The 13792-nt window shown below is 37.2% G+C and overlaps 2 protein-coding genes across 4 annotated transcripts in view; one reads left to right on the top strand and one right to left on the bottom strand.

Moving 5' to 3' along the window:
* The window catches only part of LOC117222989 (tyrosine-protein kinase CSK), a 117581-nt gene that overhangs the window by 31409 nt on the left and 72380 nt on the right, over positions 1-13792 (bottom strand). Inside the window, exons 1-2 of one of the 3 annotated variants that reach the window (XM_076520807.1) lie at positions 9708-9885; positions 2730-2772 (exon numbers count right to left, since the gene is read on the bottom strand). The exons of 1 other annotated variant lie outside the window; for it this stretch is intronic. In XM_076520807.1, coding sequence (XP_076376922.1) covers positions 2730-2772; positions 9708-9870 — 206 coding nt within the window. In that variant the 5' untranslated portion in view covers positions 9871-9885. Of the gene's footprint in view, positions 1-2729; positions 2773-9570; positions 9886-13792 lie in introns of those variants that run through there. One more of the 3 variants, XM_033475069.2, reaches the window with a different exon arrangement.
* On the top strand, positions 10176-13709 carry Ufsp2 (UFM1 specific peptidase 2). The gene is made up of 10 exons (XM_033475068.2): positions 10176-10659; positions 10750-10965; positions 11027-11254; positions 11334-11501; positions 11582-11675; positions 11763-12023; positions 12098-12244; positions 12319-12454; positions 12539-12792; positions 12866-13709. The coding sequence occupies exons 1-10, from the start codon at positions 10621-10623 to the stop codon at positions 13075-13077; spliced, it is 1755 nt and encodes a 584-aa protein (XP_033330959.2). The 5' UTR covers positions 10176-10620; the 3' UTR covers positions 13078-13709.

The following is a 13792-nucleotide window of genomic DNA, read 5'->3' on the forward strand; positions in this document are numbered from 1 at the left end:
GAATGAAGAAAACGAGAAGAATGGCGGGAGCAAAGAGCATGCTTGACCGATTTGCTCCGACGTGGTTCTCTTTAACAGTACACGTTACTGTACCGTGACCCAACGTTTTCCATCTGGCGTTGCCGCGTTACAGCCGGCCCCAACTGCTCGCGTTTCCGATTTCTTGCTTTCAGGAACGGTCGCAGCTTACAACGCCCTCTCACCCCCGCAACCCCCGGGAAAACGATACGGCCGGAAGGAATAGGGAATCGGAGGGTGCGACTGGCTCTGTCTCGGGCTGTTAAATACGAACTGTGCCGCATTCACGGGTATTTCGATTTTGTTTTCATTCGATCACGAATTTCTGAGCGGACACTTTTCGAAGCAGAGTATAATTGAGCCGTTTATTTTGAAAGTGGCATAAGTCACTTTGTTTTTAAGTCGATATATCTAAGGGTTTGCGTTTTAACACGTATAAAAATATGGATGCTAACTTTCGAGAAGATTTACTTGTATTTGTTATCTCAGGATACTGATATTTTTCTCGGTATAAATAATTTCGTATAAACATTAAAAAATCACCACTTTTCATTACGGTAAAGTGACTTGTGTCACTTTCAAAATAAACGGCTCAATTAGTGGGAGAACCGAACTGTAGATTTTTACTACGATCGAGGACGAAAAGATAAGACGCCCTATCAATTTGACAATTTTTATTTAACACGTAACGACAACGAGATTTATTATACGTACGTTTCCTTTTGCATTACTTTCGTTTATAAGCTTTAGTCGGGTAAACTAGATATTTGAAATAATCTCAATTTCAAATAATGAATTATTTCGTCATTCTTTAATTTCAAATTGCGACGAAAGCAATAATCACTGAAATAAACTTTTACATTACTTAATGAAGTAATATGTCAAATAATGACGCTTCGAAAGTGATAACAGGCATGGAAATAATTATGAAATTGAATAACGTGTTATTTGAAATAATATATGAAGGTGCCCGGGATCATAATAAATTAATTGAACACAACTAAGCGGCGTGTTTTGTTCGGAATTCGTGCGTTTTGTGCATGCCGAGCAAGGATTCTCGACTTTCCGAATCCCGTTGATGAGAGTGCGATGAGAGTACGGTTACTTTCCAGACGGTCTATTACTTACTTTCCATTCACAAAGGATGGAAAGGCGCAACACGGTTCACACGCGGGACATGTTGACGGGATCGGTATCGGCAAGGTGGCACGGAAACGTGGTCGCGAGGCGCGCGGAAAGTATGACGTGACCCAGAAAAATCTCTGTCGTGGGTTTGACGCGGAAAGGTTCAGGGATTAATCAACCCGGAGAAAGGGAACGGAACAAGGGACGAACGAAAGATTTATTGTGCCGGGAGAGGAGCGAGCAATCGGAGACTGGTGCCACGCGGAATACGTAATAACGAGACGGTACAAACGAGAGCCTCGCGTACTTTATGAAGGCGCCCCTTGTTCCGTAGAGTAATTATATTTCTAAAGAGAAGAGAGAGAGAGAGAAAGATGAATCCAAAGACACAAGAGGAAGAGAGAGAGAGAGAGAGAGAGAGAGAGAGAGAGAAAAAGACAGAGAGAGAGAGAGAGAAAGACAGAGAGAGAGAGAGAGAGAGAGAGAGAAAGACAGAGAGAGAGAGAGAGAGAGAGAGAGAGAAAGACAGAGAGAGAGACAGAGAGAGAAAGACAAACAGACAGAGAGAGAGAAAGAGAGAGAGAGAGAGAGAGAGAAAGAGAGGAGAGAGAGAGAGAGAGAGAAAGAGAGGAGAGAGAGAGAAAGACAGAGAGAGCGCGTGCGGTCGTGCAATTTCAAGAAATCCGCGGCCAGTGCATCGCGAGCCAAGTCGTTAAGTTTTACTAATGAGGGATAGACTGATATTAAAACGCAGGAAACTACGCGATAACGACACACCGTGGCCACGCAAGATGCAGATAAGAAATTTAATTGATCGACGCGCGCGGATCCAAAGAATGCTACTTTTAAGTGCACTGCGAATCTAATTTTAATCGGCAGCTGACCACGCGATATTTATCGCGATGCTCTCCGGTGTTAAGTTTGTTTGTTGCATACAGTGACTCGCGTTAATATTCGGACACCTTTTGAAACGAAATAACTTTCTTCGAGTTAAACGAAATGACTTAAATTTTTTGGAGATTTTAGAAGGACCTGTTTATACTGTGCAATGGCAGAACTTCGTTTTCAATTCTGCTATTACTTGGACCGACAACAAAAATAAAAATATCATTTCGTCCACTTTTAAAAATGTTATTCTGCTTTTTTCGAAAGTTGTCCGAATATCAATGCGAGTCACACTGTAATTGCTATAGGCAAAACTGTCATTTAATTTGTTTAGAAAGTGCAAACTCTATGCTTTTATGACAAGAGCGAATATAAAACAGTGAAAGGATTTAAACCTTCTATGGTGTTTCAGGACTGTATGAACTAGATCGTATATTATACTTATATAACATTTTTGATTACCATCTTATAGAAATCAAACTTGTTGACTTTGCTCATTTGCACAACCAAAGTGACTTATGCCACTTTCCAAATAAACGGCTCAAGTTATGATCAATGGTGAACACAGTCTCTCCGGACGAAAAGCTTTCTACTCTATTGCTTTCTATTTGTACCCAATTTTGAGAGGCTAATCACACGCAATAAATAACGTTACGAACACTACGACAGGTAGAAAGGTTTCATCGTGTTTGGAGTATTACCTATATTTCAAATTGATTGTCCATCCTCCGTGTATGTTCTCCTCTGAAACAAAAAAGAACAAAACGAAATCAATTAGTCTATTGCCGAACATAGTATGGGATTTTTAATCTTGACTCGCGCGTACATTGCCAACGGTTAAAGAAGCGTTTGGTTACAATTTTCACCTACACAGTAGCTTCGGCCCAAAGGACTGACATCATTGAGAAACGTGATCAAGAGTGCATCGTTGCAAACATATTCAGTGGGGACACATTTACGATCCAGTTTTATCAATGTCCTTATCTGTATGAAACCGAACACCGTTTTATCAGCAAAAGAAAAAACAGATAAAAGATCCGAAATTAACTCTAAAATTACCATGTTTGCGATTTCGTACCATTCGAACCGTTCGACGAATTCGAAGTGTCGCGCGGAGATTTCAGAACGTGGAAGATATGAATAACAAACGCGGACATTAGAACATCCGACTATGACACATATTATGATGTAACATCGCGTCAGCGACCGCGAATGCGGTAATTCACTATATACGCGAGATTACGACGAGATAAAAAAAAAACAATCGAAGGCACCCTGTGTGCTCGTTCGAATCAATAATAGCCCGAGGCATCACGCCAGAAGAAATGTTTAAACTTCGTTGAACCGATGTAAAAAGGAAACGCTTATCGGAATTTCGTGCAACTATTCGCAGAGGCGTGCTCGCCGGTTGTAATTGTACAATTCCGCCGCGGCGAAACCGATCTCTCTACACTCGATAAATCTTGCGGGCTGCGCTCTCGGAGACCCGCGGAATTCCTGTCTAGAAATTTCAAAAAAGTTACGACCGCTGACTAACGCGTTTTTAAATAGCGAGCCGCAGGAGTGGGAAGCGAGCGTGTCGTAATGAATTTAATGAGTCCAACTATAGACGGGTCGCTGCGTTTCACCGAGACGCTCAATTGCTAATTAAAATACCGAACAAAGCAGAAATAGCCGGGCGCCCTCGCGGGTAACAACAAACGACGACCCTTAATCCGCCAGGATGTATTAGAATTAATACGAACGATGAAATGTAAATATCTTCGAGGTGATGTAAATAAAGCTGCCGTTCGACATCCGATAAGGGTGCGAACAAACATTTCCTTGCTTCACGTTGAATACTCGTTTACGAGACTAAATGAGCCGTTTGTTTTGAAAGTGGCATAAGTCACTTTTTTTTTTTAAATGAAAAGATACCGTTCAATTGTAATTAGTGTTACCATTAACTCGACTTTTTTGAAAAAGTGACTTATGCCACTTTCAAAATGAACGGCTCAAATATTGCAACATTCTTTCTTGACGTTCATAATCGAATTCTGCGGTTAATTAAACACTGAATTGGAATTTTGTTGAAAATTTCGAAACTGCTTCTAAAAACGGTTTTAGACATTTCGAAAGTTAACAGGAATAGCATTTAATGATGCTTAATAACTGAGAGAAGGTGTAAGCTCTATGCTCTTCATTAAGATACAATTATCGCAGAATTATTTTTCTTGTTAATCTTAAAGTAAATTGCTCGACTACACTCTTATATGGTTCGCTCTCTGTGCGTGACTGCGATGCTTTATGCAAAATGAAAACCTGTCCGCATTAATTGCGAGAAGTGGGATTTAAATGAAAATCTAATTTTTCTCTTAATAAGTTTGAATAACTTGGAAATAACAGTACTCTTCTGTGCATCGTTTATTCTCTTTTGTTAGAAATGCATTGAACTTGTGTTCCAATGATAAATTAACTCTTGCATTCGTTATCGAATAAGGAAATATGTAGAATTGCTTTCAATACTATTCAAAGACGCGTTATCTTTCCATATACGCGAAACGTTTTTGTGCAGTTCTGTTATCGAGCATAAATTAAAGAATATTTAATCGGCAAATACTCGAGCACAATATTTTCAATGTTAAACTTGTGTTTACGACATTGTTTATCATGTCGATACGGTTAATACAACTTACGTGGCAAATTGCTATGCGTCATTACAAGAAGGTCACCAAAGCATTTATGGTCGCAGACTTCACCTGATAAGATACATATGTACGACTGTACACAAGAGGTGTAAAGAAACGTTAAGCACAATGATCCATCTTGTCTTAGACGTTGATTTTTGCAAAAAACAGTGAATTTTCCGCTCGAGCTATCGAACCGTCTAAGCACAGTGATATCGTCCTTGTCTTATTCCAATTTCACTCTCTTAGTAATTATAAACACAACACATATTTGAATATTTCGAATATTTGAATATTTCGATGTTTTCCAATGAAATTTCAATGTTCACAATCGAAACTGTCTTCGGACACGGTGAGTTTAAATGTGTAATTAATTTAATATGCAAGATTGTATAAATTAAGAAGGTCTAATTATTTATTTTTACAATGAGCAATTTTTAAGATGACAAAGGAAACTTTTCTTCAATTCTAGATTTGACAAAATAACATACAAAAATATGAATTTACATGAAGGTCCACAGTCTAATAATTATATTAATCATTTATCGTAATTATTCATAAAGTTCACACAAATCTTCGCTATCGTCAAATCTTTCTACGTAGAAGATCCTCATAAAATCAGCAATAAAACGATGGTATAAAGTACAAATAGAAGTAATCCCGTAGCTCCTCGCACTTAGAAAGTTTAATTAAACGGAAGCCCCTATAAAGAGAAGTTAGTGAACGACCTCGACCAAATTTTCTCATATCCATCATACCAAACCAATTGTTTTCCTTCGACAACAGTTTATACGAGAAGATATTCTCTCTTTCCTTTTTCAAAATTATGCTGTCGAATCTTCTCCATATTTTTAATTTTGTCTCACTTTGATGGTCGCCATCAGCTCCAAACTAACAAAACCATTTTTTGCCATTCTTGTAACTCCAACATACAAACAGTTATCCTTTAATAATGCTAAATAAATATTTATAGTGCAACACAATTAATAACAAGTCACGCCTGTTTGGTGCGAACCTATTTCAATTATTTGCTCACCGGTGTAAAATATCTTAACACGTTCGCTACCAGAGTCTGTTTCAGTGACAATCTGTATGATTTTAATTTTTTATCAAATGCAACGTAAGCTCTTGCAATAGATAAGGATAAATATTATCGCAGAAAAATGGACGGGTCCTCGAATATTATCGAACGTATTACAACTTAGCCTAACAACGATTGTAAAATTGATTTGATTTTCATTATGAAGATACGAAATTGTGGTTGTTACAAACACGACGACTGGTAATCAATGTGTTGATGTTGAAACACGATGACAAAACAATGCATGGAAAATTGTTATGGAGATTATAGTAAACGGGTACATAAGTATACATTTCCCAATATTAATGCAACATCTACCAAGCCCTAAAACTGATTGGTACAAGTTGCTTTCTAAAAATAATACGTACTGATTTTGCTAAACTATTTATTTAATTGGTTTCTATAAAAGTATCTTCATAATTTCAGCAATTGTAAAATAGAACATGGACAATAATATTGTACTAATTGCAAAATAAGACAAAGAACCCTTAATTTAACCGACATTGATAGGTTCAGTGTTAAACGTGTTAAGGGCTAGTGTTATAAATGATACTTTCATAAAACACTGGATTACTAGAAGCATTTACAACATTCAACTAAAAAATTTAAAAACTGCACCCCTTGGATCTGAAATACTCGAATAATACGTACTGATTCTAAAACTAATTTCTAAAAATAATACGTACTGATTTTGCTAAACTATTTATTTAATTGGTTTCTATAAAAGTATCTTCATAATTTCAGCAATTGTAAAATAGAACATGGACAATAATATATACTAATTGCAAAATAAGACAAAGAACCCTTAATTTAACCGACATTGATAGGTTCAGTGTTAAACGTGTTAAGGGCTAGTGTTAAATGATACTTTCATAAAACACTGGATTACTAGAAGCATTCACAACATTTAACTAAAAAATGTCAGAACTGCACCCCTTGGATCTGAAATACGTGAATACAGACACGCGAGCTGATTCAAGTTATGCTTCCGCACTTAGAAAATCGTTGGTTCGATGCGAGCTGCAGTGTTAACGCCTCGAGTAAGGTCTAAAGCAAGACCGATCGCGATTGATCATCGGGCGCAGGCGTCTCGTAACATTCAGCGCAAGGTTGCGGTCGTTCCCTCTCACTCCGCTTCCGAGCTCTGCTATAAGGACGAATTCATTAGGTAAGGAACGGGCGTGAGAGAAACACAGACGGTTCGGCAAAGAATCCCCGGCACGTTTTTCCAGCTGCAGACGATGCTATCCGCGAACCGACACGCAGAAAAATCTTCCCGGGAGGAAGAGCGGCCCATTTGCGGCGCACAATTATGCATTGTGACTGAATTATTCGACGGAGATGCCTTGTACCGTTCGTTAACCGTACAATTAGCCAATTGTTAATTGCTCGAGTTCGCATGAGCCGTTTCGCTCGTCTCGGAACCGTATTAATCATTCACTCGGGGGCTTCCGCCCGTCTCTCTCTCTCTCTCTCTCTCTCTCTCCCTCTCTCTCCGTGCAGACAGGGAATCCGCTCATAGAGTTCCCGCTCCAACTAACACCGGTTTCTCACGACTTTGAGGACTTATAGGGCCACGAAAATGTAGAACGTATTTCTAATTTCAACCATTATAAATGTTTTCGATGACTACTTTTTTTTTAATACACTTTTCAAGTCAGTTCTTATAGACATCTTGATCTTTTAATTCAGCCTAATCAACTCTTTTGTATCCGATTCGAACGCAACCAAATTTCAATAATGTGTTAACGGGTTTATAGGCAGATAACTTCTTTGCTTAGCCGAAGATTGCAACTGCACAGGAAATTCTAAGGAAAGAGTTAAGAATCGTGTCCAAAGGCTTAGTAAGAAACGAACAAAGGAATTATGAAAAGGATCAAGTGGAGATACTTGATCATTGATATCTAGATCGCATATCCAGAGTTCAAGGCCCCTTTATCAGCAACTTTGAAGTGCTGATCTTTAAGTTTGTTTTCTTCGCCGATTACTCATTCGAGGCCTTTTGTACATCGAACCCTCAACAGCCAAGGACTTAAGTTAGTCAAGTTTTAGTTGCAGCAGTACATTACAATTGTAAAGTAACACATCCTCATGAATAACGTTATATATTATATATATAACGCTACATATATATATTATGCTTCTTCTTTAAAAATATTTAAGCAGATTCCTTGCAATATATGTTCCTTCACATATTCGCATATTCCTTCCAATATATACATACATACATATATATATATTATGCTTCTTTTTTAAAAGTATTTAAGCAGATTCCTTGCCGATAAACGATACGATTAGAAGACTGTTAATTTTCTGTTGGGGTGATCCATCTGATACCATCGCCCTATGATACGTTATTATGGGGATCAATAAAAGCAGCAGGAAGACTGTCAATGTTTACGAAAATGTTTGACCATCTGTTTGAATGATCGGTTATTGGCGTAAGGGTTAATACATATATGTACACAGTACGATACTTGTTTCGTAAGCTTGAAGGGCGACGTTCGGGACACGTCATTCCCATGCTTAATACTAATCGTGGGCGAACACTTTTGCGGCCATATAAGTATGCAGTGTTGTACTCTTACGCGTATCGCAATAATTTCCGTGCGGTGGGCCGCGAACCCGTTCCGAACATTTAAAAAAAAATAATGGGAATTAACCACCGGGTGGATAACCGTGTGTACAGGCGTTCAAGTCGAAAATGGCGACCCGAAACACAATAAAAACCGTGGCGGGAAAATTGGAATGCAAAGGGCACGTGTGCGTGTCGACGCGTTTCCATTATCACCGCGCACGGGCGTGCCGACGAAATTGGCTTCAAAATGTTCGCGTGATTCGATTAACGAACGCCGTGACACGAATCGTTCTCTCTTTCCTTTCTCCTTAATCTCTGAGCACAATGCAACAACTTTTTCGCCCGGTTCGTCGGTGCCCGTTCCGTTGCGCTCGAAATTAACGGGCTGCGTAATTTTTTTGTGAAACGTCGCCTTAAGGACCGCGACGGCACGTATTTGCATTCGATCCGTTAAATTTCGGTGGGCAGCTCGTTAAACCCGCTAATAAGACGCATTACATAACCGTAATTACATCTTGCGTCCGATCGAGATACGCACGAAGTTTAAAAGTTAACGAATACTTTCGCTATATCGCGATGCTTGCCGATAAAGGTCTGTATACATTGCGTAATGCCGACGTCGCGAGATGTTAAAACCAAATGCGGTATGAAAAACAGATAACGCGAACGAGCAGCGAGGAACGACGATTCTCTCTACCTTTACTTGGCAGGCTTAATTGCGTTATACATTCGGGAATCGAACTGATATGTAATACGGAAAGGATTACCCGAGGGATAAATTCCTCGTGTGTCCAGTCGAAGTAATGTTTTGCGCATGCATGTGGGGTATTTTTTGCGGTACCGAACGTGCCACCGAGCGAGATGCGGTAATGTCACTGGCCGTTGATACGGAAGAATCGAGAAGACAGTTGGACAGGTTATTTCTCTGTCATTCGATGCGTTTAGAATGTAGCTGCGTCTGTCATTTAAATAACGCCCACTTTTGACTCGCGAGAAAGAGCAACAACTTAAAATGTAATCTTCGATCTGACTTGAACCGCTCGCGGAATGCGAGCCGCGATCGCCTACGAGCAACAGCATGCTCCGATAATTGTCGTTCCCGGAGGTGTTCGATGAAAAAACATCTGATGAACCACGAAACTGGCAACGTTTTCACGGGTAACAGTACCGCAACAGTTTTATCCTGCGCGCGAACACGTCGGAAATGCGGCACTCACCTTGTCGTATAGAAGGTTTTTCCTGGCGGACCTGCGGGTATACACAGGAAGCACAATGACACTATGTCACATGAACGAATATTCATAGAAACCACACGAAATAACGATACAATCACCTCGCGAAACGTCACACTCACTTTGGTCGAACGGCCATTTTGCTACACACGACCTCGAGCGAAGAACGTCTTGATCTACGAGAGACTGGAGCTTGAGGCTTGAAGTTGATCCACTACAATGTGCTAGTGACTTTCGCGGTGCCAACGATGTGAAGTTGTGTAGTTTGACTTGATCATAGAGCATACTGACGAAAGTAATGCTCCAACATTTCGGTGACCAATCTTACAGCGCGCATGCGTCCGTAAGTGATATATGCAGCATTTGAACATTGTATTTGAGTGCGCATGCGTACGCAAGTTGTACGCCATGAACATCGTTCGAATATTTGCGTTTCCTACGTAAATTTATCTTAACATTAGTTAAACTCAAGTTTTTATATTATCGTTAAAATAACACAGCGTTTTCCAAAGTTTCCGATTTCTCGCATGCAACGTTTTCATCCAACAGGCGAATGTACAGGGTAAAGTTACAAATTTGTAAAAACGGCAACACGGTAAAAGGATTTTCCAATCCGATGCAAGTTTCACCTCTAGAAGAATGCTTCGTGTCAGAATTTAGTGAATTCCACGCACTATACCTGACAATCCTGACAGGGGCGGCACGTGGACGTGTTCTAAAATTGTTCGGTCGCCTATAGTGACGTCATTCAGTTTCCACATAATTATAATGTCCAACAATTGCGTATATGTAGTATTCTGTTATGATATTTGACATGTGTGTAATATAACTGCGAGAATTGTCATTGATATTATACATGACAATTGTGTACGCCTGCTCATACACATCCTTGGTTGTGTTTCACGTAGCTCTCGCTCATATGAATTTGTGTAACACACTTTTTCTATTAAACATTGCCATATGGCGGTTGCATACATGTATTTGATTCAGAGTAAATTTATGTAAAAAAGGCTAGTTTAGAATTAGATCACAAAAATGGCACCGCAGTTACGAATTTTATCTAATGTTTTGGAGGTAAATGTTATGCACTTTTAGTACTTATAAACGAGATATTTGCATAATGTTATAAATTATATGGTGAATATAAATATATTTGATTTTCAGCGTTTGAAAAATATAAATGAGAACGTGACAGGTTACCTGTATGGTATTATGTATAATAATACGTTAACTGTATTAACATTTAGTATAAACATAGAAAATGACACCGAGGCGAATATAAATCACACGATTTTACAACTGCATATGCCAGCAGAAATATATCTCTGTGGTGTTGTACATATTGGTGAATGCGAAGAGAAGCTTCCCGATACATTTCAAGTAAGACCAACAAATTTTTTAAGTTTAACTATGTTTACTATATCTTGTTTAATTTAATTAGGATATCGATATCACGGATAATCCGTTATTTCTAAAATATTCAAATCAAAATGCAAAAATAGAGGTATATTTTTATATTCATCAAAAACTTGAAGCTGTTAATAGTGTAAACATCATTCATGAGAACGATATTCAAAGAGAATTTATGTATATCAGATTAAGAGGAAACTTGCCATTAATTGCTCAAAATGGTAATATAATGGAGATATTAGATGAATTAAGAAAAAATGTAAGCTACAATTATTTGATTGAGAATGCTGTAAAAGAAACATGAAAGCTACCATAATAACAAATAATCTTTGTAACAGATTGCATCAGGAAAAATAGGCATACACTTTCCATTGAAAAATACGTTTCTCCTTAATAATGAAAGTAATTCAAAAGACGCATCCTTGAAGGAACTTATAGATATCCCCGAATATTATCAGGGATCCCCAAATGCAAAGAAAAACATTATGCGGCCAACTGGAGTTGTGGTATGTTGATGTTCATTCTCCATAATAATTTGTAGTTTTTCATTCGTGAAACAGGATGCTGATTATATCCAATTTAATAGGATGTTACGGATGCTAATATACTTTTAAAACTGTCTGGAGATAGGTTCTCTGAGGAACGCATTAAATATGCTCCAGTACTCCAATATGTAAAACGTTTGTATTTATTTTGAAGAAATGTATAAATGCCACAATAATACTTTTCAAGACATTTCCATAATTGATATTCTATTTATAATTTAGGACAATTTAGTAGTTTCGAATGTAATCTACCTATTGATACATTGTCTTTGGTCAATCTCGATGTAAGTTCAGCAGATTTACATGGTATATTGGTGGAGTCAATGTGCCGAAACATTAAATTAATAGAAAAGTGTTTTGACGATCAGCTCAAACAACCTGAGCAATCTACAAAATTGCCCATATCCATTCATTTCAAACCCCAAGGTTTGGGACACTTGTTTACAGTAGTCTATCCAAAAGGTAACACCGATAAAGAGACAGGTAAGTTCTTCTCTATCAGTTCTTTATGTTATTGAAATTATATTCGAATGCCTATAGTAAATTTTAAATTGCAGTACCATACCGTGAAGTTTTACATAAAACTTTAGCACTAGAAATGACTAGACCTTGCTTTTGTTATGGAAATGCTGTGAGATTTTCTAGTACAGTACAAGCAGACGATGTACTTTTAAATCCTCATGAAGCAATTTCACAAAACAATGGTAATTTGATAGCATAAAATTTCTTCATATCATGATTTAATATGTTGTATTGTATTTTATTACTTTTTTTTTAGATATGCTAAATAGTACACGAAATGTAGGCATCGTACAAGGTCTATATGTATATCATCATTATATGCAGGATAACTTCAATGATAATGGTTGGGGATGTGCATACAGATCTCTGCAAACGATTATTTCCTGGTACAGGTACTATTGAAATCTATATTTTATTCACATGAGTAACTAATTTTTATATACATTATATTATGGATAATATGTTTAATATTTTAGATTACAGGGTTACACTGAAGTACCTGTACCCTCCCATCATACAATACAAAAGTGTTTATTTGATATAGGAGACAAACCATCGAACTTTATTGATAGTAAACAGTGGATTGGTTCCACAGAAGTTGGTTTTGTATTAGAAAGTCTTTTAGGTATTAGTGTTAAAATACTTTGTGCATCCACTGGAGAAGAAGTTTCGCAACTAGCTCCAAATTTAATACATCATTTTCAGACACAAGCTACACCAGTAATGATTGGTGTGTAACATTCAGCTTATTTTTTTATAAAAAAATTATCCTTTTTTTAAAAACATTTTCAAATATTTTCTAGGGGGAGGTGTATTAGCTCACACAATTCTAGGAGTCAGCTGCGATGAAAGTACTGGTGATGTGAAATTTTTAATTTTAGACCCACATTATACAGGAACAGAACATTTGCCAACCATAATAAGTAAAGGTTGGTGTGGGTGGAAAAGTAAAGACTTTTGGAAGAAAAATGCATTTTATAACATGTGCCTTCCTCAAAGGCCATTGCGCATCTAATGTTATTGAATTTGAGCCTAAAAGAAAATTAAATGCCATCACACTAACAGTGTTCAAATGTACTCATTCCAACTAATGTATTGGAAACAATGTGGTACATAATTAGATATTGCATTTTAAAGTGAATGTGCAACTATAAAATATCATATTTTGTGACACAGTTATTACGTGTGAGAGTTGCCATCAAAGAATGTGTGTAATAGGAAAAATTGTTATTATGTTGTCTAATGTAAACAAATTACATTTTACAACTATTTTCCTTGAATTCCTGGGAATGAATAGGAAAACATAGTATTTAATGCTATATACAATGTAAATATTCATTCCGATTTTCTATATTGATACTTCAATGTTATCCGTTTTAAACATTTTCTGTTTTAAATATTAAGAATTCTTTTATATTTATATTTAATGTAGATGAAATGGAATGCATTTATGCCTGCAGTAATTGCATGTCAAGTTCGTTTTCAAATTCGATATAAAGGTGCACATACTGTTTACAGGACTAGATGTATTTATTATGTTGAAATGTACTATGTTCCTTATACAATTTTAAAAGTAAATTCAAAAGTAAATCGTGTAAAGTGTAACATATAAATTAAACGGTTTATATAAATAAACTAGAAAAATAACTTTGTTGAAAAATATTAATTTGTTATTTGCCTAAAACAGTTTTCTATTTCGCATCGATACAGTAATTCTTCAATTACACATA

The sequence above is a fragment of the Megalopta genalis genome, chromosome 4 (assembly GCF_051020955.1).
Source record: "Megalopta genalis isolate 19385.01 chromosome 4, iyMegGena1_principal, whole genome shotgun sequence".
Taxonomy (NCBI): domain Eukaryota; kingdom Metazoa; phylum Arthropoda; class Insecta; order Hymenoptera; family Halictidae; genus Megalopta; species Megalopta genalis.

Coding starts and splice junctions, on each gene's coding strand:
- Ufsp2 (XM_033475068.2), top strand. CDS start 10,621: ATGGCACCGCAGTTACGAATTTTATCTAATGTTTTGGAG. Junction 11,502..11,581: donor TGCGGCCAACTGGAGTTGTG/GTATGTTGATGT, acceptor CCAATTTAATAG/GATGTTACGGATGCTAATAT. Junction 12,455..12,538: donor ACGATTATTTCCTGGTACAG/GTACTATTGAAA, acceptor TTAATATTTTAG/ATTACAGGGTTACACTGAAG.